The 22068-nt window shown below is 44.2% G+C and overlaps 1 protein-coding gene across 11 annotated transcripts in view; it reads left to right on the forward strand.

Moving 5' to 3' along the window:
* The window catches only part of ppfibp2b (PPFIA binding protein 2b), a 197510-nt gene that overhangs the window by 57777 nt on the left and 117665 nt on the right, over positions 1-22068 (forward strand). For all 11 annotated transcript variants that reach the window (XM_061822587.1, XM_061822594.1, XM_061822590.1 and 8 more), the window contains one exon: positions 16556-16655. In XM_061822587.1, the coding sequence (XP_061678571.1) occupies positions 16592-16655 (64 nt within the window). In that variant the 5' untranslated portion in view covers positions 16556-16591. The remainder of the gene's footprint in view (positions 1-16555; positions 16656-22068) is intronic.

Raw genomic sequence — 22068 nt, forward strand, 5'->3', positions numbered from 1 at the left:
TTTTGTCAAATTCTTCAAAACTTTAATTTTGACTACCATAGCTATGCAGATGACACAGTTATATTTAGCAGTGTCTCCAGATGACTACAGTTCAATTGAGGTATTGTGCCACTGTCTAAATCAGATAAATAACTGGATGAGCCACAATTTTATTCACTAAATCACACCAAAACTGAGACAATTGTTAGGCAATAAAGAAAAGAGAATTGCTGTTAGTAAACACCTGGAGTCTCTATAAAAAACAAAGACCAAGTCCGAAACCTTGGTCTTCTGATTGATTCCGACCTGACTTTCAACAATCATATCAAATCAATCACAAAAACTGCCTTCTACCATCTGAAAAACATATCTAGAGTGAAGTCTTGTATGTGTCAAGCAGACCACGAAAAGCTCATCTATGGTTTTATCTCAAGTAGACTCGACTACTGTAATACTCTTATGACTGGACTCCCCAAAAACAGTATTAAACAGGTGCAGCTCATTCAGAATGCTGCAGCTCGCATTCTGACCAGAACAAAGCGGTCAGAGCATATAACTCCAATCCTAAAGTCCTTGCACTGTCTTCCAATCAGCTTTAGAATAGATTTTAAAGTTCTGCTACTGGTCTATAAATCACTAAATGATTTAGGTCCTGAATACATGAAAGAAATGCTTACGGAATACAAACCCAGTAGAGTTCTGAGATCGACTGACTCAGGTCAAATAGTGGTGCACAGAGTCCAAAGCAAACATGGTGAAGCAGTATTTAGCTATTATGCTGCACACAAATGGAATAAGTTGCCAAAAGAGATGAGGTCAGCGCCAAGTTTGAATGTTTTTAAATCCAGGTTGAAAGCTCTTGTTTTTTCACATGCTTTTTAGAATACATCCACTTTTTAATCATATTACTTTCACTGTATGCGGTTTTAATTGTCTTTTTTTTAATATTGTGTTTGTAATTTTTATTGTTTCTATCCCATTTTAAATGTTTTATCTCTTTATGTTCAAATGCCTTTAATCATGTAAAGCACATTGAGTTACCTCGTGTATGAAATGCGTATACAAATAAATTTGCTTTGCTTATTAATATATAGATCCATTTTTTTCAAGTGATATAGCAGCAGTTCGTGTGTAGCTGTCGAGCATTGTGTGAGGCAGGATTTGCCTCTCTCGAAGTAATGATTTACTGCATTTTCCGCACTATAAGGCACCACCCCATTATAGGGCGCACCTTCAATGAATGGCCCATTTTAAAACTTTTTTTATATAGGGTTATAAGGCGCATAGAATCGGGAGTTGAGGCTGGGGTTACGTTATGCATCCATTAGATGGCTGCACTAAAGGCTCAAGAGCGATCCATATATAAGGCGCACCGTCGGCTTTTGAAAAACTAAAAGCCTTTTAGGTGTAATACACAGGGATGAGAATTTTCCGCCAATCGGCGGATTTCCGACTTTTTCAGACCAAAATGACCATTCTCGAGATAAGCGCAAATTTGTTGAGAAAATTTCAGGGGTAGGATATCGTGCGCCTGCCTCTCGGTGGTGGGCTCCGAGCTGCAAGTTCATCTTAGTGCTAGCACAAGCACGACTATCATATGCCGTTCTAACTTGCTCGGTAGTGTAAATATTTGCATTTTGCGACAAACATTCAAACTTGTTTGCGGCAGATTACTCGATTGGACAACAGAGTTGTACAGTATAACTATCCAATCGTGTTAGTGGTTAATCGAGTTTCAGCATTGCCATGTACATGTGTTCTCGGTTCTCAGAAATTGCAGTGTAACTTGTTAGTTAGCCAAGTAATGGCGCGTGGGACTTAGCACGAACTGAGCGACGGTGTGTTCAAAGTTTTACGATGGCGAAAGTGTTAGGAAAAAAAGGATAAAGATCGAGCGATCGAGTTGACAAGGATGCTGGAATCAAAAACTGTTTCAGACGGGCATGGCTTGAAAAAAGGGTAACCGTGCAGATAGGACCGAAAACGGTATCAACATGTCTAACCGAACACAAACAAAAAGTCGACATTCCCGGCAAAGTGCTGTCCACTCTGTGTTCCGACGGGAGCAAAAAATATCCAGGAGGAAACTCAACCCCCCCCCACCCTCCATCGATGATAGTTGAAAGATTTTTTTTTTTGGGGGGTAGGGTGCACGCCATCACACGGTCAACCAAAACTCGACGCATTGAGCAACCCTGGTGTAACTGAATTTCCTTTGACGTGGCTGATTATGTTGATGACTTTCAATGTAAATGCGCTCGCAGTACATGAAGCAGCTCGGAACATGCACTTTTGGCATCATTTCTGGACATTCTCAGTATGGTTAACTTGCATTTCCTGTTTCCGGGTGAAGATTTATTGTTTGGGAGCAGGTTTGTTTAGTTAACAAGGTTTATGAAATAAACACGTAAATTAATGTCAAGACAACACAAAATAAGCGACGTCTTTCACATTATCTAATTTTTCTACTCGTAACAAATTTTACCCGCGAGATTTTTCGTGCTTGACTGTGCAGTTTTGTGAGTGCGGAGGTGCGCGTCAAATGTGAGTGACTGGATATGTTCTTCAGATGGTAAAAGGCAGTTTTTGTGATTGATTTGATAAGACTGTTGAAAGTCCGGTCGGAATCAAGAACACCAAGGTTTCGTACTTGGTCTTTGTTTTATTTAAAGAAATTGAGTACAGGTGTTTACTAACAGGAATTCTCTTTTCTTTATTACCAAAAACAATTGACTCAGTTTTATGGTTTAATTGAAGAATTTTTTTGGCTCATCCAGTTATCTGTTTTGGATAGTAGCACAAAACCTCAATTGAACTGTTGTCATCTGAGTCAGAATCAGCTTTAATGGCCAAGTGTGTAGAACATTCAAGGAATTTTTCTCTAGCAGTCGATGCTGCCCCGGTACGACATACAGAACAGAAAACATAGAACAAGGAACAACATAGCAACAAGAACAAAGAACATGAGACATTTCTCTTTATAGGAATAAATCCTTATAAGACATGCAAGGTGTCAAATTTATATAGATTAGTATGTTAACAATGTCTGTCAGTGTCAGCAGACACTGCTAATTATAACTGTGTGCCATCTGCATTAGGATAATAGTCAAAATTAAAGTGTTGAAGAATTTGACCCAAGCGTAGCATATACAGGTTTAACAGTAGGGGTCCAAGAACTGACCCTTGAGGGACCCCATAAGTCATTGCCATTTGTTGATATTGAGCACGTCCAATGGTCACAAAGTAGCTCCTTTCCTCCAAGTAGGACCTAAACCATTTAAGGACTGTTCCATTTAGTCCCACCCACGTTTCCAACCTGTTCTGCAGTATAATTATGATCTACCGTATCAAAAGCTGCACTGAGATCCAACAAGACCAAAATTGACACCTTTCCTGAGTAGGTATTCAACCTTATATAATTTAGCACTTTGATAAGAGCAGATTCTGTACTGTGATGAGTTCGGAAACCTGATTGAAATTTGTCAAAAAGTCCATTGAAATTATAAAATTGCTGAGTGGTTTAGAAATAACTTTCTCAAGAATCTTGGCTATGAAAGGGAGATTTGAGATGGGTCTATTGCAGGGGTTGGGAACCTATGGCTCGCAAGCCATACATGGCTCTTTTGGTGGTTGCATATGGTTCACGGAGCCCTCATAATGACATACTGTATGTGTGATTTCTGTCGTGCAGAGAAGGTTTGTCCTCGTGGGGTTGCCGTAGTTTGGTGTGGGAGGCAACGCAAATGACGCAGAGACAGTTTGTCCTAGGGGGGATTGTCGTAGATTAGCGTGGCAGTCGATGTCCACAGGTACAGAAGGGTTGAAAACCTATTGTGTCGCAACAACTAATTATGGAAACGCTTTTGACAAAGGTACCTCAAAGAAAAAAACATGAGGATTACCCAAGTTTTCAACAAGAATGGACAGTTTTTGTGGAGAGGGAGGGTTCTGCTGTGTGTTTAAATTCACAGATGGGGAGTATGCCAAACCATTCGGACTCAACGTTGCCAGGGAACTTTTTGCCAACTTCGCATAAAGACAAGATAATCAAATGAATAAAAGACATGCCTTTGTCAGCAATAACTGTTCACCATCGTACCTGCATGATGGCAAAACTAATGGATGTCTCAACGCCTGGGTGAAGCTTAATCTGATTTATGTATGAAACAGACTCCAAAGCCATCAGCAAAACCAGACCGCACCACAAGTCGCATTCATGGTAAGAAGTACTTTTGTCATCATTGGTGAGCAACAGCGTAACATCCCTCCATCCATCCATTTTCTTTGCAGCTTATCCTCACGAGGGTCGCGGGGAGTGCTGGAGCATATCCCAGCTGTCAACGTGCAGGAGTACACCCTGAACTGGTTGCCAGCCAATCGCAGAGCACATAGAGACAAACATCCACTCTCACAATCACACCTAGGGACAATTTAGAGTGTCCAATTAATGTTGCATGTTTTTTGGGATGAGGGAGGAAACCGGAGTGCCCGGAGAAAACCCACGCAGGCACGGAGAGAACATGCAAACTCCACACAGGCAGAGCTGGGATCAAACCCAGGTCCTCAGAACTGTGAGGCCAACGCTTTATCAGCTGATCTACCATGCCTCCACAGCGTAACAATGTTATTTAAAATAATTGAGACTTATTTTACTCTAAAAGTGTTGGTCTTACATAAATGCGAAAATACAGCTGTACTTAGTTTTTAAAATACTGTATGGCTCTTTTTAAATTACATTTTAAAATATTTGGCCTTTATGGCTCTCTCAGTTGAAAAGGGTCCCGACCCTGGTCTATAGCTTGCTGACATGGAATCGTCCTGTGCTGTTTTTTTTTTTTGGAAGAGGTTTAACAGCAGCTACTTTAAGAGCTTTTTGAAACGCGCCAGACTGAAGTGAGCAATTGCAAATCAGCTCCCACTGATCCCACAATTGTTTTGAAAAAGTCAGATGGTGTTGAGTTGAGACAACTCCTTGATGGTTTATGCTGCTGAACAGTTTTCTCTAAAGTTTTTTAGTCAGCTATCAAAATCTGACAAGCTCATACGAGTTTTCCCTGGGTGGCTTCAGATGTAAAATAAGTCTGTCATTTTGCTGATTTGTGTTGACATTTGACCTGATGGATTGTATTTTTTCACTAAAATAACAGGTAAACTCATTGTATTTGTCAGCTGTTACAAGTTCTGGATCTATCTGATGAGGTCGGGTTGTAAGCTTGTCAACCACAGTAAATAGAGCACAAGTATTGTTGAGGTTCCTACTGATGATTTCAGAAAAGTGTTGCTGTCTAGCCCTTACTAACGTCTTGGCTAAGATTACAAAGATACTGTCTTTAGATGTCACAATCAATTTGTAGTTTAATTTTTAACCACTTGCGTTGTGCTTTCCTATACTTTGATTTAGATCTCTTGACCATCATTTTGTCCGGCCACGGTGTTCTAGGTCCCCTCCGGATGGTCTTTGTTTTAACAGGAGCGATAGCATTCGTAGCATTTGTGATTTTTGAAGTGAAATTGTCCAAAGGTTCATCAACTGTCTCAGCTTTCACAATCTGTGGCACAGTCACAGTCTAGATAAACTTAGTGGCAGTACTTTCATTTATATACCTTTTCCTAATAGACATAGAGGTTGTCTGAACTTTTGGAAGAATCTGTAATTCAAAAAATACACAAAAATGATCAAAAATAGCCATATCCTTAATGTCAGTTGATAGGATTTTAACATCTTTAGCGATGACCAGGTCTACGATGTGACCTTGAGAGTGAGTTGGACTCTTAATATGTTGAGAGAGGTGAAAGGTGTTTAGTATGGCAAAAAGTTCTTTGGATGTTTTTTCCATGTTATTGTCACCTATCAACCTATGTGCAGTCTGAAGGGGGGCACAATTTCTGTATGTCCTAAAGGCCGGTCCCATACCCGGATAAATGCAGAGGGTTGCAACAGGACGATGGCAGGATAATTATGATCACAATTATTCCTACACATGCACAGTCCCTACAAGTGTATGTAGGCACTTTCAATGTCGGGACTATGACAGGAAAAGCTCAGGAGTTAGTTGACATGACGATTAGGAGAAAGGTTGATGTATTGTGCATCCAAGAGAGCAAGTGGAAAGGGAGTAAGGCTAGAAGCTTAGGAGCAGGGTTTAAATTATTTGACCATAGAGCAGATGGGAAGAGAAATGGAGAAGGGGTTATTTTAAAGGAAGACCTGGCTAAGAATGTCTTCGATGTGAAAAGAGTATTAGAGCGAGTGATGACGCTGAAATTTGAAATTGTGAGTATTGTGTATAATGTGATTAGCGGCTTTGCCCCACAAGAAGGATGTGACCTTGAGTTGAAAGAGAAATTTTGGAAGGAACTAGATGAAGTAGTCCTGAGCATCCGAGACAGAGAGAGAGTTGTGATTGGTGCAGATTTCAATGGACATGTTGGTGAAGGAAACAGGGGCGATGAAGAAGTGATGGGTAAGTACGGCATTCAGCAAAGGAACTTTGAGAGTCAGTTGGTGGTGGACTTTGCAAAAAGGATGGAATTGGAAGTGGTTAACACTTATTTCCAGAAGAGACATGAACATAGAGTGACCAACAAGAGCGGAAGTAGGAGCACGCAGGTGTATTATATTTTGTGCAGAAGATGTAATCTGAAGGTTACTGATTGTAAGGGAGTTGTGGGAGAGAGTGTAGCTCAATAGAATGGGACGGTGGTGTGTAGGATGACTCTGGTAGCAGGTAGGAAGATTAAAAAGACAAAGGTAGAGAAGAGAACCATGTGGTGGCAGCTGAGAAAGGACGAATGCTGTGCGGCCTTTCGGAAAGAGGTGAGACAGCCTCTCGATGGACAGGAAGCGCTCCCGGAACACTGGAATACTACTGTCAAGGTACTCAGAGAGGCAGGGAGGAGCGTACTTGGGGTGCCTTTTGGTAGGAAAGGGGAGAAGGAGACTTGGTGGTGGAACCCCAAAATACAGGAAATCATCCAAGGAAAGAGATTAGTGAAGAAGAAGAAGGTGGGACATGGAAAGGACTGAGGAGAGGCGGAAGGAATATATTGATGCGACGTAGGGCAAAGGTCGAGGTGGCGAAGGCTAAACAAGAAGCATATGACGACATATACACCAGTTTGGTTACGAAAGGGAGAATAACATCTCTACAGGTTAGCCAGACAGAGGGATAGAGATGGGAAGGATGTGTAGCAAGTAAAGGTGATTAAGAATAGCGATGGAAATATATTGATTGGTGCCAGTACTGTGCTAAGTAGATGGAAAGAGTACTTTGAGAATTTAATGAATGAAGAGAATGGGAGAGAAGGTAGAGTTAAAGAGGCAAGTGTGAATGACTAGGAAGTGGCAATGATTAGTAAGGGGGAAGTTAGAAAGGCACTGAACATAATGAAAAATGGAAAGACAGTCCTGATGACATACCAATGGAGGTATGGAAGCAATTTGGGGAGGTGGCTGTGGAGTTTTTGACCACCCTATTCAGTAGAATACTGGCAGGAGAGAAGATGCCAGAAGAATGAAGGAAAAGTGTGCTAGTCAGGACAAAAACCACACTGTTCCACCGGAATCTGATATTCCTGTTCCCGATGGATTCTGCTTTCCACAACACATACAAGGGAGGCTGAGGAGTATTATCCCACAGTAGCTGGAAGACACTCTCTGGTGCCCCCTTTTTTCTTTTCTTCTTTTTTTTAATTTGAAAGGACCAGTTATGATTTTTTTTCTCATTTTTTTTTCTTACCAAGGGTATAATCTCTTTCCTTGTATGACTTCCTGTATTTTGAGGTTCCACCAGCAAGTCTCCTTCTCCCCTTTCCTACCAGAAGACACACCATGTACTCTCCTGCTTGTCTCCCTGATCACCTTGGCTGTAGTAGTCCAGTCTTCCAGGAGCTCCTCTTGCCCATCGAGAGCCTATCTCACCTCTTTTTGAAAGGCCACACAACATTCTTCCTTTCTCAGCTTCCACCACATGGTTCTCTGTTCTACCTTTTGTCTTCTTAATCTTCCTTACAAACACCAGAGTCATCCTACACACCACCATTCTATGCTGTCAAGCTCCACTCTCCCTTACCACTACCTTAAAGCACCACTGTCATGCTTATAAACATTCTAAAATAGATATTGTAATGAAAAATACATATAACATTTTTCACTTCAATGTTTATACGAAAAAATAAATATGAACGGAGAGCATGTCATCCATGCGGAAGTCTCATTCGTCATCCAAGTGTTAGCCATATTGCCTGCGACATCATCAGCAGATGTTACACCGGGACATTTGCCATTGAAAACATGTAGTAGCACTGGCTATGGGACACAGAAGCTCTTTTCAAAGAAGAGAACGTCTCACAATAGAGTGAAGTGACTGGGACAATATTACCATATCGTTTCGAGCCAAATTTAGATGATATGCAGATCACTTCTAACTAACAACAGACTCACAGACAGTATCTATGAGCCACCCGGGTGGCTCTGCGATGAGCCAACCCAGCTGAAGCTGTGCGCGGAGGACGAGGCACCGCCGAAGCCGTATGCGGCGCTGACAGGTACATCAACACATTTAGCACCCTGACTTACGTATGCTGATCTTTTTTTACATTCTGAGAGGATTACGCCCCCCCCCCAACTATTTTTTTTTATACATTCTATACACACTTTTTTATACATTCTATACATTATTCTATACACACCTGTCATTTGGAACCCACAAACCTCTCATCCTTTAAACCTGTACAACCCGTTTTTTATGACGGCCCGGGTCTTTTTGAAAAGTATGAAGAGTAAATCTGTCCTCCTGAGTGTTCATACAGTATCCAGCAATACAACGAGCTGGGATTTTGGCTAACATGAAGAAACAAAGAGCTACCTTCCAGCAGGTAAAACCAGTATTAACACATGAGCCTGTCTGAGTATGCTGGTGCAATTAACGCCACTTCCTGGTTTTTCTCTGAAACAAATCCCTCGAGAGGATTTCAATGGTGGGAGTTACAAAAAGCCATATACGTCAAAATAATTTTTTGTGGTGAAAAAGCAGATTGGGTCCATTCCGGTTGCCTTTTTTTCATTTATAACATACTAAAAATCATGCATTTCATGGCAGTGGGGCTTTAACCTCCAGTAACCTCCTTCAGTAACCTACTTCCGATTACATTGTCTGCACAAAATGTATAACACCTGCGTGCTTCTACCTCCGCTCTTGTAGGTCACCCTATGTTCCTGCCTCCTCTGGAAAAAAGTATTCACGACTACACTTCATCCTTTCTGCAAAGTCCTTTCTCCTAATAATCATGTCAAACAACTCCTGAGCTTTTCCTGCCATAGTACCAACATTCAAAGTCTCCATACTCAGTTATAGGCTCTGTGCAGTCCTCTTCTTCTTATGCCGACTAATCCAGTTTCCTCCCCTTCTTTGTCTTCAACCATTCATTTACTACTAATTACTACTATTGCCACCCATTTTCTTTGCCAGATCGTTGTACCTCGTTGTCACGCTCCCACAGTTCTTTGTCCTCGTATATAACTTCTCATGTGCTCGACCGTGCTTTTTATTTGACCCTTGCCTTTTGCCTCACGATTCTGCTCCTGTTGCCTTCCTTGACTGCCTGCCCGTGTACCAACCCCAGACCGAATAAGTCTCAAGCTCAAACTGTACCTTCCTCTGGAGTTATACACTTTGGATCCAACCCTGTGTTCTCTCCATGACACTCCCATCACCTCACTGTATCTCTAGAACTCAGCCACAGTGATCTCTGGGGTCTTCTTTATGTACAGGTATCTCACCAAGACTCTTACCCCCTGATTGCTCACTTTGGTCAAACGACCAGTTCTCAGAAGGGTGTTGGTCATCCTGAAAGTCTTCCGTTTAAGGATTGTGGAGGTGACTGTGCTCTTTTTTCCCCCGACCATATGTGGTGGTCTTTACACCAATGTGAGAAAAACACAACTTAAATGATTTTAGCAAATGGCAGCACTATAAAAGAGTGACAATTTACGAGGGTCTGGCTACTGTCTATCCAATGCACATACAGCCACACAGTCACATCCCAAAATTTTTTGTTCGTTTCTTTTTATTGTTTAATGGTTAAAAAATAAGCAGAAAAAATACCTCACTGAACACGTCACACAAAGACTACCATTCACACTGAACACACGTTTCTGTGTTTCTGTAGCCCAACACAAAGCAAACACAAATGTTTTATAAATTGTGTAATATGGCAAACAAAAGACAATATTGTTGATCACAGCCATTTGTCCTATCAGCTTTGTTTTTAACTGACAAGTTATGTATCAGCACATTCACATTTGTTCAAGTCACAATTGCAAGATTAATTGTGTGAAAGACTCGATTTTCTGGTTTGTATGCATTGTTGTAACACAAACACATCCAAATTCCACTCGTGTGCGCAAGCAGGTTCTTTTTTTCTTTTTTTTTTTTTTTTTAAATGACAGTGGTGGTGTTCAAATCATTCTGTCTAATTTGGGCCATAACTCTGTTTCACCCAAAGCATGATGGTCCAGTAAATTCATACCAATCTGGTTTGTGCAGCATAATTTAGTAGTGAATTTGAATCCCTCAAACATCATGGGTTAAAAGTCTTAATGGCAGCATGTTGTCTGTGTGCAGATTGTCAGTGTGAGCTGTCACAGTGAGTTGTTGGAAATGTTGATGAGCATTTGCATGATCTGTAGGAGGCTTGAGTTTCCCGAAGCAAGATTACATCACATCATCCCCCTTCAATCATTCATTATTATGTCTCTTTAAGTTGGCATGACAGTACGACAAGATCGGAGCCTTAAAGGAGCAGATGGAAGAAGTGGCAGACCAAGACAGAACGATGGGAAATTATATCGTAGTGTATGGAAGTTAAGCCAGTTGCTCATGAAACCAAATTACTTGGCTTATTTCAACCACACTGAATAAACGACATGTAAGAAAAAGGATGACTAAAAATATCAATTACTCGATACACTGGAGTATTTTCATTCCCAATTCACTACTGATTACTCCATCCATCAATTTTCTGAGCTGCTTATCCTCACGAGGGTCATGGGAGTTCTGGAGTGTAGCCCAGCTGTCTGTCATCAAGCAGGAAGCAGGGTCCACCTTGAACTGGTTGAAAGCCAATCGCAGGGCACATGGAGACAGACAACAATGCATGTGGTACAGCTGTATAGTGTTGGCCTCAAAGTTCTGAGGACCGGCGTTCAAATCCTGAAGCACCTGTTAAGTTTGCATGTTCTCCTCGTGCCTGTGTTGGATTTCTCTGGGCACTCTGGTTTCTTATCACATCATAAAAACATGCATTCAGTGGTGATTATAAATTGATCCGAGGTGTGACTGTGAGTGCGACTGTTGTCTGTCTCCATGTATGCTGTGATTGGCTAGCAATAAGTTCAGGGGGTACCCTGCTTCCTGCCCGATGACAGCTGGGATAGACACCCCAGCGACTCTCGTGAGGATATGTGGCTCAGAAAATGGATGGATGGATGAAAGGACATTTGAATTAAATACAGATATTAGATATTTACAAAATATTCCTTGAAGTAATCCACACGGAGTCAAGGGGTTTCGCCATTGCGAATTTACTCAACAGCTTGCTTGATGAACATGGCGCACAACCCCATCTTCTTCCCGGTACACTAATATAGTTGTAGATGGCCTTGACTGACATCTAGTGTCCTTTTATCATTATTCCATTGTATGAATAAAAAAAATATGTGGACCAAAATTTGATAGAAAGTCGCGGTCATGTTTCTTCTTTTTTTTTCGGCTTGTCCCATTAGGGGTCGCCATAGTGTGTCATCTTTTTCCATTTAAGCCCATCTCGTGCATCCTCCTCTCTAACACCCACTGTCCTCATGTCCTCCCTCACAACATTCATCAACCTTTTCTTTGGTATTCCTCTCGCTCTTTTGCCTGGCAGCTCCATCCTCAGCTCCCTTCTACCAATCTCTCGCCTCCGAACATGTCTAAACCATCGAAGTCTACTCTCTGTCACCTTGTCTCCATAACATCCAACTTTGGCTGTCCCTCTAATGAGCTCCTTCCTAATCCCATCCAACCTGTTCACACCAAGCGAGAACCTCAACATCTTCTTTTCTGCGACCTCCAGTTCTGCTTCCTGTTGTTTCTTCATGGCCACCGTCTCTAATCCGTACATCATGGCCGGCCTCACCACTCTTTTATAAATTTTGCCCTTCATCCTGGCAGAAAGTCTTCCGTCACATAGAACACCAGACACCTTCCGCCAACTGTTCCACCCCGCTTGGACCCGTTTCTTCACTTCCCTACCACACTCTCCATTGTTGGGGTTTACCCTGGTAGATGAGAGGGTAGCCTCCCTCTGCCTGCAGTTAGGGGGACTGTTTGTGCTTATGCACCAAACAGCAGTTCAGAGTACCCACAATTTTTGGAGTCCTTAGAGGGAGTGCTGGAGAGTGCCAAATCTGGGGACTCCATTATTCTGCTGGGGAACTTCAATGCCCACGTGGGAAATGGGCGTGATTTGGGAAGGCAGACTTGATTGGTAGTCCCCCTTAGTAAGGAGGGGAAAGGAGAGTGTGTGAACCTGAGTGGTGTTCTGTTACTGGACTTCTGTGCTTATCACGTATTGTCCATAACGAACACCATGTTCAGGCATAACGGTGTCCACATGTCCACTTGGCACCAGGACACCCTCGGTCCCAGTTCGATGATCGACTTTGTGGTCGTGTCATCGGATTTGCGACCGCATGTCATGGACACTCGGGTAAAGAGAGGGGCAGAGCTGTCAACTGATCACCACATGGTGTTGAGTTGGCTCCGATGGTGGGGGAAGATGCTAGTTCGACGTGGTAGCCCAAACGTATTGTGAGGGTCTGCTGGGAACGGCTGGCAGATTTCCCTGTCAGAAGGAACTTCAACTCCCACCTCCGAAAGAACTTTGCTCACGTCCCGGAGGAGGCGAGGGACATTGAGTCCGAGTGGACGATGTTCCGCGCCTCTATTGCTGAGGCGGCCGACCGGAGCTGTGGCTGTAAGGTGGTCGGTGCCTATTGTGGCGGCAACCCGCGAAAAGGTTGGTGGAGACCAATAGTGAGGGATGCTGTCAAGTTGAACGAGGAGTCCTATCAGGCATTTTTAGCCTGTGGGACTCCCGATGCAGCTTAGAGGTATGAGCTGGCCAAGCGGAATGCAGCTTCGGTGATCACCGAGGCAAAAACCCCGGCGTAGGAGGAGTTCGGTGAGGCCATAGAGAACGACTTCAGGATGGCTTAGAGGAAATTCTGGTCCACCGTGCGGCGTCTCAGGGTTAGGGTTAGCTAAGCTGTGCACCATCAACACTCTGTATAGTGGGGTTGGGGGGCTGCTGACCTCAACTCGGGATGTTGTGAGTCAGTGGGGAGAATACTTCGAAGAACTCCTCAATTCCACCAACATGCCTTCTCATGAGGAAGCTGAGTCTGGGTGCTCTGAGGCGGGCTCTTCTATCTCTGGGGCTGAGGTCACTGAGGTTGTTAAAAAGTTCCTTGGTGGCGGTGCCCCTGGGGTGTATGAGATTTTCCCGGAGTTCCTAAAGGCGCTGGATGTTGTTGGGCTGTCCTGTTTGACACGCCTCTACAACATCGCATGGACATAGGGGACAGAGCCTCTGTATTGGCAGACTGGGGTTGTGGTCCCATTTTTTAAGAAGGGTGACTGGAGGGTATGTTCCAACTATAGGGCGATCACACTCCTCAGCCTCCCTGGTAAGGTCTATTCAGGGGTACTGAAGAGGAGGGTCCGTCGGGAAATCGAATCTCTGATTCAGAAGGAGCAATGTGGTTTTCGTCCTGGCAGTTGAACAGTGGACCAGCTCTACACCCTCGGCAGAATTCTCAAGGGTGCATGGGATTTCACCCAACCAGTCTACATTTGTTTTGTGGACTTGGTGAAGGCATTCCCCATGTTCCCCGGGGAGTCCTGTGGGGGGTTCTTCGGGAGTATAGGGTACCGAACCCCCTGATACGAGCTGTTCGGTCCCTGTACAGCCGCTGTTAGAGTTTGGTCCGCATTGCCGGCAATAAGTCAGACTCGTTTCCGGTGAGAGTTGGACTCCGCCAAGGCTGCCCTTTGTCACCAATTTTGTTCATAACTTTTATGGACAGAATCTCTAGGCGCAGCTGAGGCGTAGAGTGTGTTTTGGTTTGGTGGCCTCAGCATCGCATCTCTGCTCTTTGCAGAAAATGTGGTTCTTCAAAAAGTGAAGCTCTCAATTCACCAGTCGAGCTACGTTCCTACCCTCACCTATGGGCACGAGCTGTGAGTCGTAACCGAAAGAACAAGATCCCACATACAAGCAGCCGAAATGAGTTTCCTCCGCAGGGTGTTCGGGCTCTCCCTTAGAGATAGGATGAAAAGCTCGGTCATCCGCGAGGGGCTCAGTGTCGAGCCACTGCTCCCCACACACATTGTGAGGAGTCAGATGAGGTGGCTGGGGCATCTGATTTGGATGCCTCCCGGACGCCTCCCTGGTGAGGTGTTCTGGGTATGTCCCACTGGAAAGAGACCCCAGGGACGACCCAGGACAAGCTGGAGAGACTTTGTCTCCCGGCTATCTTGGGAACACCTCGGGAACCCTCCAGAAGACCTGGAAGAAGTGGCTGGGGAAAGGGAAGTCTGGGTATCCCTCCTGAAACTAATTCCCCTGCGACCCGACCCGGAGAAGTGGCAAAAGATGAATGGACGGATCGAACTTTCCTGTCAATTATAACTGGAGACATTCATAACATGAGACAAAATGTACAAATACTATGGGCAACGGCAGAAATGAAATGGAGCAATTTACAACAGGTACTCTTTCTCAGTATTGGCAAGCAAATACACACAAATATGACCATCTTAGGTTTCTTCACACGTCATGTTCATCCTCATTTCTTGCCTTTTTCCTCTCTCTCTCATCATTTCCCTGACCACACTCTGGCTCGAGCTGAAAGGCCTGAAGAATGTTCATCGTTGGCAGGGGCTTCTTCTGTGTCTAATGCTAAAAAGTCCAGGCATCGGGCTCATCCCCATTTGACGTCACTACTCAGAATGCCCTGCGATGAAAAAATGTTGGGGGGCTATGTTGAAATTTCAATTTCTAAAACTATATAAATCTGGAAATGATAGTTGTAATTCATTTACATTACTCAAGTCAGAGGAGATCATGTATTTGAAATGTCATTGAAAACCGAATTCACTTTAAAACAATTTCAAATAAAACCACAATCAAATGGCTCAAAAATCAAATTAAAGTGATGTGAGGTTCTTAAAGCCCAAGTGACAAACATTCTAAAATAGATATTGTAATGAATAATACATATAACATGATTCACTTCAGTGTCTATACAAAAAAATAAATATGAGCTGAGAGCGTGTCATCCGTGCGCACATTGGGTTGTTGTTGTCTCATTCGACATTTAAGTGGTAGCCATATTGCCTACAACGTTGAAAGGAGTGTTAATTAGTGATGCCTCCCATAACCGTCGAATACCCAAATGTATTGTGCAACCATGGTTATATAAATTGTTTTTCACTCACCTGTTTTTATATCTCACTTGTTTTTCTGGTCAAGACGTCTTGACCGTTTCACTCTCACTTGTTTTTCGCATACTATCTTGTTCAAAGACGAACATTGTTGTGGGATATCTTGACTGTTATGTTTCTCAGAGCCTGAAGGACACACTTAGGTGTCAATAGTAAATTGGCTACAATTGTTGCGGCGCCAGGTGGGACGGGTAGGCCACCCGCCATTTTCTCTCGCACGCAACTGAAAAGTATAATAGAGAGATGCAGAGTACAAACAGGTAGAGTCTGCTGCGGGTTTCGTATGGACGCCCAACTGGTTGACAAAGCGGACCTCTACCTGGGTGACGGCTCTCCACCTTCTCGGCATAGGTAAGGGGCTCATATGATTGACTTCACGCAATGTCAACTGTGTTTTGAGAACTTGCATTTGGTCGAAATAAATATGCCAGTTATTGAGGCTCAATAGCATTTGGGAACGTTGGTCTTTTGTTGAGTGTCGTCTTTGTCTCCTGAGCGCCGACCAGCACCGATCCTTTCAATATAACAAACGTCATCAGCAGATGTCACACTAGGAGAGGATCAACAGAGATTTTTGGATTTTTCCGACGCCCCTTCTGACACGGAAGCTCTTTTCGAAGAAATAGAACATCTCACAATCGAGTGAAGTGACCGGGGCAATAACACCCTATCGTTTCAAGCCATATCTCGATGATATGCAGATCACTTCTAACTGACAACAGACTCCCCGACAGTATGACAGTATGTAGCGTACTCAGCCACAAGCGACAACACCGCGGCCCAAGCGCGACAAGCGACCGTGGCCCAGCTGCGATGAGCCGATCATGGCTTCGGCCGGGGTAGCTCATCGTGGCGCCAAGCCTGCCCGCTTTACGACGTTGTCGTCACTCGCTTGCTAAGATTAATCGTTTCAACAACTTGCCACACGTTGTTTTAAGGGGTCCATTTCCTCTTATAGTTTTAAAAACTGAAATAATGTTGGTGAAAATGATTTTCTCAAGTAACTGATAACTGTTTTTCCTCTGCAGATGCATATTTGAGGTCTAATACTGCCCACCATTACCATGGAAACTCAGGCTAGTCACATGCTCGAGGCAGCTCTGGGGCAGATGGATGACATAATTGCAAGTATGGAACTAATAAACCATATCTTTTTCTCTTCTGGTGTTTGTGGAAAATGTTTTCATGTCATGTTCCAGAACTTAAATGTGACATGGCAATAAATATGTTTACTTTTCTGACAAAAAGTATTGTTTGTTATTGTATTTGTTTTAGTATCATTCAAACTGAGTACATGCCTGCATACTGCATGTACATCTGTAAAATGATACTATAACCTGTGCAACTGTCGTCAGCAAGGTTGAACTATGGGATTAATGTTCACAGTGGTCCATAAAGACATAAAGGGAAACAGGAAGCTAATTTAGCAGTCAGAGAACATAATTTTCTTTTACTGTATACTTTTGATATATTTCCATCCATCTTCTACTGATTATCAGAGGTCAGGTCACGGGGGCAGTAGCTTTAGCAGGGACACCCAGATTCCCTGTTCGTCTCAGCTGTGCCTAGAAATTCTGTCTATAAAAGTTATGAACAGAATCGTTAACAAAAGGCATCCTTGGCGGAATCCAACCCTCACCGGAAAAAAGTCTGACCTACTGCTGTCAATGGGGACCAAATTCTGGCACCGTTCGCATGGGGACTGAACAGGCCATATCAGGGGGTTCAGGGGTCCTTACCCTAAAACCACCCCCAGAGGACTCCCTGAAGAACACGGTCAAACGCCTTCTCCAAGTCCACAAAACACATGTAGACAGAGAATCCAGTCTCGGCTTCCTCATGGGAAGGTGTGTCTGTGGAATTGAGGTCTTCGAAGTATTCTCCCCACAGACTCACAACGTCCCGTCTTGAGGTCAGCAGTGCCCCATCCTCACTATACACAGTGTTGACGGTGCACTGCTTTCCCCTCCTGTGATGCTGGATGGTGGACCACAATTTCCTCGAAGCCGTCTGGAAGTTGTTCTCTATGGCCTCACCAAACTCCTCCCATGTCGGGGTTTTTGCCTCAGCGACCACCAAAGCTGCATTCCGTTTGGTAAGCCGATACCTATCAGCTGCATCGGGAGTTCCATGGGCCCAAAAGGTCCAATAGGACTCCCTTTTAAGCTTGACGGCATCCCTCACTGTTGGTGTCCACCAATTTTTTTCAAGGGTTGCTGCTATGACATGCACACGGAGACAGCTCCGGTCAGCTGATGGAGGTGCGGCGCAACGTCCACTCGGACTCAACGTCCCCCACTTACCCTGGAGAATGAGCAAAGTTCTTTCGTAGGTGAGAGTTGAAATTCCTTCTAATGTGAGTCTGCCAGCCGTTCCCAGCAGAACCTCACAATACGTTTGGCATGCCACGTCGGACCAGCAGCTTCCCCCGTCATCGGAGCAAACTCACCACCAGGTGGTGATCACTTGACAGCTCCACCCCTCTCTTCACCCAAGTGTCCAAGACATGCGGCCGTGGGTCAGATGAGACAACTTCAAAATCGATCATCGAATTGTGACCTAACATATCCTGGTGCCAGGTGCACGTGTGGAAACCCTCATGCTTTGGATCATGGTATTCGTTATGGGAATCTCCCAATCACACCCTTCCAAGTTTTCGTGTCATTGCCTAGGCGAGCAGTGAGTCCCCCAGCAGAATGATGGAGTCCTCAGTGGGCGTGCTCTCTAGCACACCCTCTAAGGACTCCACAAAGGATGGGTACTCTGAATTGCTGTATGTTGCATAGGCACAGACCATAGTCCCTCCCACCCAAAGACGGAGGGAAATTACCCTCTTGTCCACCGTTGTGAACCCCAATATACAGGCGGCGAGTTGGGGGGCAATAAGTATACCCAAACCTTTTCGACACCTCTCACCATGGGCAACACCATAGTGGAAGAGAGTCCAATCCCTCTCAAGAGACTGCTACCACAGCCCAAGCGGTGTGTGTGGAGGAGAGTCAGACTATTTCTATATGTATGTGTGTGTATATATATAGATATATATATACTTCAACCTCACACCCCAGCTTTCCTTGCCAAAGAAGCGATGATCCATGTCCCTAGTAGAGGATATTCAACTGTTCTCTGTTATATGTTGTGTTTATAGGTACCTACGTCAAGTGTGATTCTATATTGTTGTTATATTGTTCACCTCGGTGTCAGAGCTTGTCCCAATAAGAATCCATTTTATGGTGTCATTGAATAGTAGTCTGCACAAAGAAATCTGGTAAACCTTGGCGGACTTTTGACTTCCAAACTTTGAATCGCCATGCCTGCATGGTATTGAGGAACACAAGGAAAAGCAATTTTCATGCCTGGAATGGCTACCATGGCATCTCACTCGACCGCAAGGACAGGCACCTGACAACCTACATCACACCCTCGGGCTGGTACAGGTATCGAGTGTGCTCTCAGAGAACATAGCATGTAGAGGCTCATACACCAGGCGATTTGATAAAATTGTTAGTGGCATTGACAACAAAACAAATGTCATTGACGACACAATCATGGAGTCTCCCTCCATTGGGGACAGTTTCTTTCAAGCAGAAAATTGGTTGGACACATGCGGCCAAAATGGTATCATCCTCAACCCATCAAAATTCTCATTTGTCAAAGAAACCATCAATTTCGTAGGCTTTGAAATCACCCCCACAACTGTTCGTCCATGCCCACAGGTACTAGAGGCAATCAAGGGATTCCCTAAACCTCGCACCATCGCTGATGTACAAAGCTGATTTGGTCTTATTAACCAAGTAGCATATGCTTTTGCATCAGCAGAGAGAATGCAACCCTTTTGGACCCTGCTACAACCTAACACACCATTCAAGTGGACTGAACATACAGTCAACCTATTTAAAGAAACCAAGCCCATCATTATCTTGGAAATACAAAGACGCTTGGAAATATTCGACAAAAGGAATCCAACATGCCTTGCGACAGACTTCCGCAAAAACGGTATTGGCTTCTGGCTACTTCTAAAACATCGCCTAAGCTAGAAAGTCACACTCGTGGGGAGCTGCTTTATTTCATCATTCAATCAAGGTATGCCCCCTGTGAAGGAGAGGCACTGGCTGTGGTGGATGCCCTCGAAAAAACTCATTCTGTTCTGGGCTGCCCCAATCTGATCATTGCGGTTGATCACAGACCTCTTCTCAAGGCGTTCGGTGATAGATGCTTGGATGCAATCCCCAACCCACGACCGAGGAACCTGAAAGAAAAACACTGACGTACAGATTCCATATCACTCACATTCCAGGGATCCATCATGTCGGTGTAGACACTATCTCACGTTGCCCGTCAGGGCTGCCGATCCCTTTCACTCTGTCCGATAATGTAACTCCAGTCTCCACCGAGAACAACTTTCACACCATGCCTCACAGCTTCCTCATTAGCATCAGAGCCCAACCAGATAGCCCTACACTGCACCCTAGTGAAGAGGACTCTGTAGGAGGGGTTAGCTCCATCACCTGTAACATGTAACATCGAGTGGCCACCAACAGTGACGACTCAATGGTCAAAGAGACCCTATTACCAATACAGAGACAAAGTGGCCAGTTTTGATGGTGTGGCTCTATACAACGACCGCATAATCATCTCTCCCAGCCGATGTAACAATGTTCTGAGGGCACTCCACTCAGCCCATCAAGGTGTCTCCCAGATATGCTGTCGGGCTGATGCGTCATTCCTCTGGCCAGGTATGACCTCGTCAATCGGTGAAATGCGTATGCAGTGCCTCCCTTTCAACTGTATCGCTCCATCACAACCAGGTGCTCCTCCAACCCTAACAGTTCAACCTCAATACCCCTTTCAATGTATCTGTGGAGACTTCTTCCAATACGCGGGACATCACTACTTGGTGATCGTCGACAAGTACAGCAACTGCCCATCATGGAAGGAGCGCACGGGGGTTCCAAAGGCCTCATATTCAGCCTCAGGCGCACATTCACAACATTTGGTATCAGTGATGAGATCTCATCTGACGGTGGTCCGAAGTTTACATCTACAGCCACATTGGCATTCCTGTGTGACTGGGGAGTTCATCACCGCCTCTCATCTGTAGCATTCCCTCACAGCAACAGCAGTGCGGACCCCATGGGAATGGGGACCCACGTTACCCTTTCGGGGTCTGGGTGCGTTTCCAGCCACCCTGCACCCACCTTCGAGCCCCACCTACAGGCCTGGCTCCAGCAGGGCGCCCCTGTTGACCCGTATCTGGGCAAGGGAAACCTTCATTCATTTAAGTCATTCATCAGCAAAAATGCCAATTTTTAGCCAATCCGATCAGGGCAATAAAACCGGTGTAAACCCTACTAAAAGCTTAATAAAAATTAAGCTCTACCTTATTTACACACAAAAAAAGTGTGACTTTAAGTGTGTCTTTTCTTACTCTCTCACATTAAAAATGCCTTTATAAAATGGAGCCAGACAAAAAAAAAAAAAGGTTTTAGTGGGCAGACAGAGTGGACAAGTGGACAAGGGGCGAAAACCACAGCAGAATAGTGAGACAGTCTAGAGATTTGAACACAAGTAACATTACAACAGTTATTTGTAGAGAGGACCGAAAAAGTTAAGTAATGTTGTTGTTGTTAGTGATTCTAGCACAAGTAATTAAAGTCTATAGCAGCGGTTTCAAATTCATTTTTGTTACGGGCCAGATTTTAGATACAGTTTCTCACAGAGGCCTGTTATGACTGTGAAACCATAAAAATATTTACTTGCCTCATTATATTTACACACAATTTCTGAAGTAATTTTGGAAACAGAAATCAAGGCCTATGTGTTTTTCAACCATTGTTGATGTTTGGTAACACAAAAATGCTTATAATATCTCAATTTGATCATTTATGATAAATGACAATTTGAAGATTTTCACAAACACCATGGAAGTTGACAGATGATTTGTCTTTGTGGGCCATATAAAATCACATGGTGGGCTCGATCAGGTCTCCGGGCCATGGGTTTGAGATTTGTGGTCTATAGTGTTTCTATTGAACACCATATCACATGCATGATAGTCGACTGGTGTACAGAGTTGCTGAGGTGGCACATCGAAGAAGAGTGAACCCACTCTGGGGGGGCGGGGGCTCAACGGGCCCATCCAGCAAGGGACCCAATCAGGGGGACACCACCAACCACCTACGACCCAGGGAGGTCCCGAACCTGACTGATGTACCCCAACCAGTACCTCTGGTACCTGATGTACCTCCTCACCTCTCAGCACCCCAGCCCCCACCCAGTGAGACCCACCGCTGCCACTGCCTCCATCACTCCTGCAGTGCGTGTGGTTTCAGCCACCAACAGAGCTCAACACAGCAGCCAGCCACCACCCTAAAAAAAAAAAAAAAACAGCCTTAGCCCTCAAAAATGAACCCAGGTTAAGCACCCATCATCATATCTTAATGGATTCACAAAAGGTCATATTTAGTTATTTTTGTACTGCCAGAGAAAATCAGAGAAAACAACTTATCAGTCGGGTTGTTCTACAGTGAATAGTATATTT

This window comes from Syngnathoides biaculeatus, chromosome 6 (assembly GCF_019802595.1).
Source record: "Syngnathoides biaculeatus isolate LvHL_M chromosome 6, ASM1980259v1, whole genome shotgun sequence".
Classification (NCBI taxonomy): Eukaryota; Metazoa; Chordata; class Actinopteri; order Syngnathiformes; family Syngnathidae; genus Syngnathoides; species Syngnathoides biaculeatus.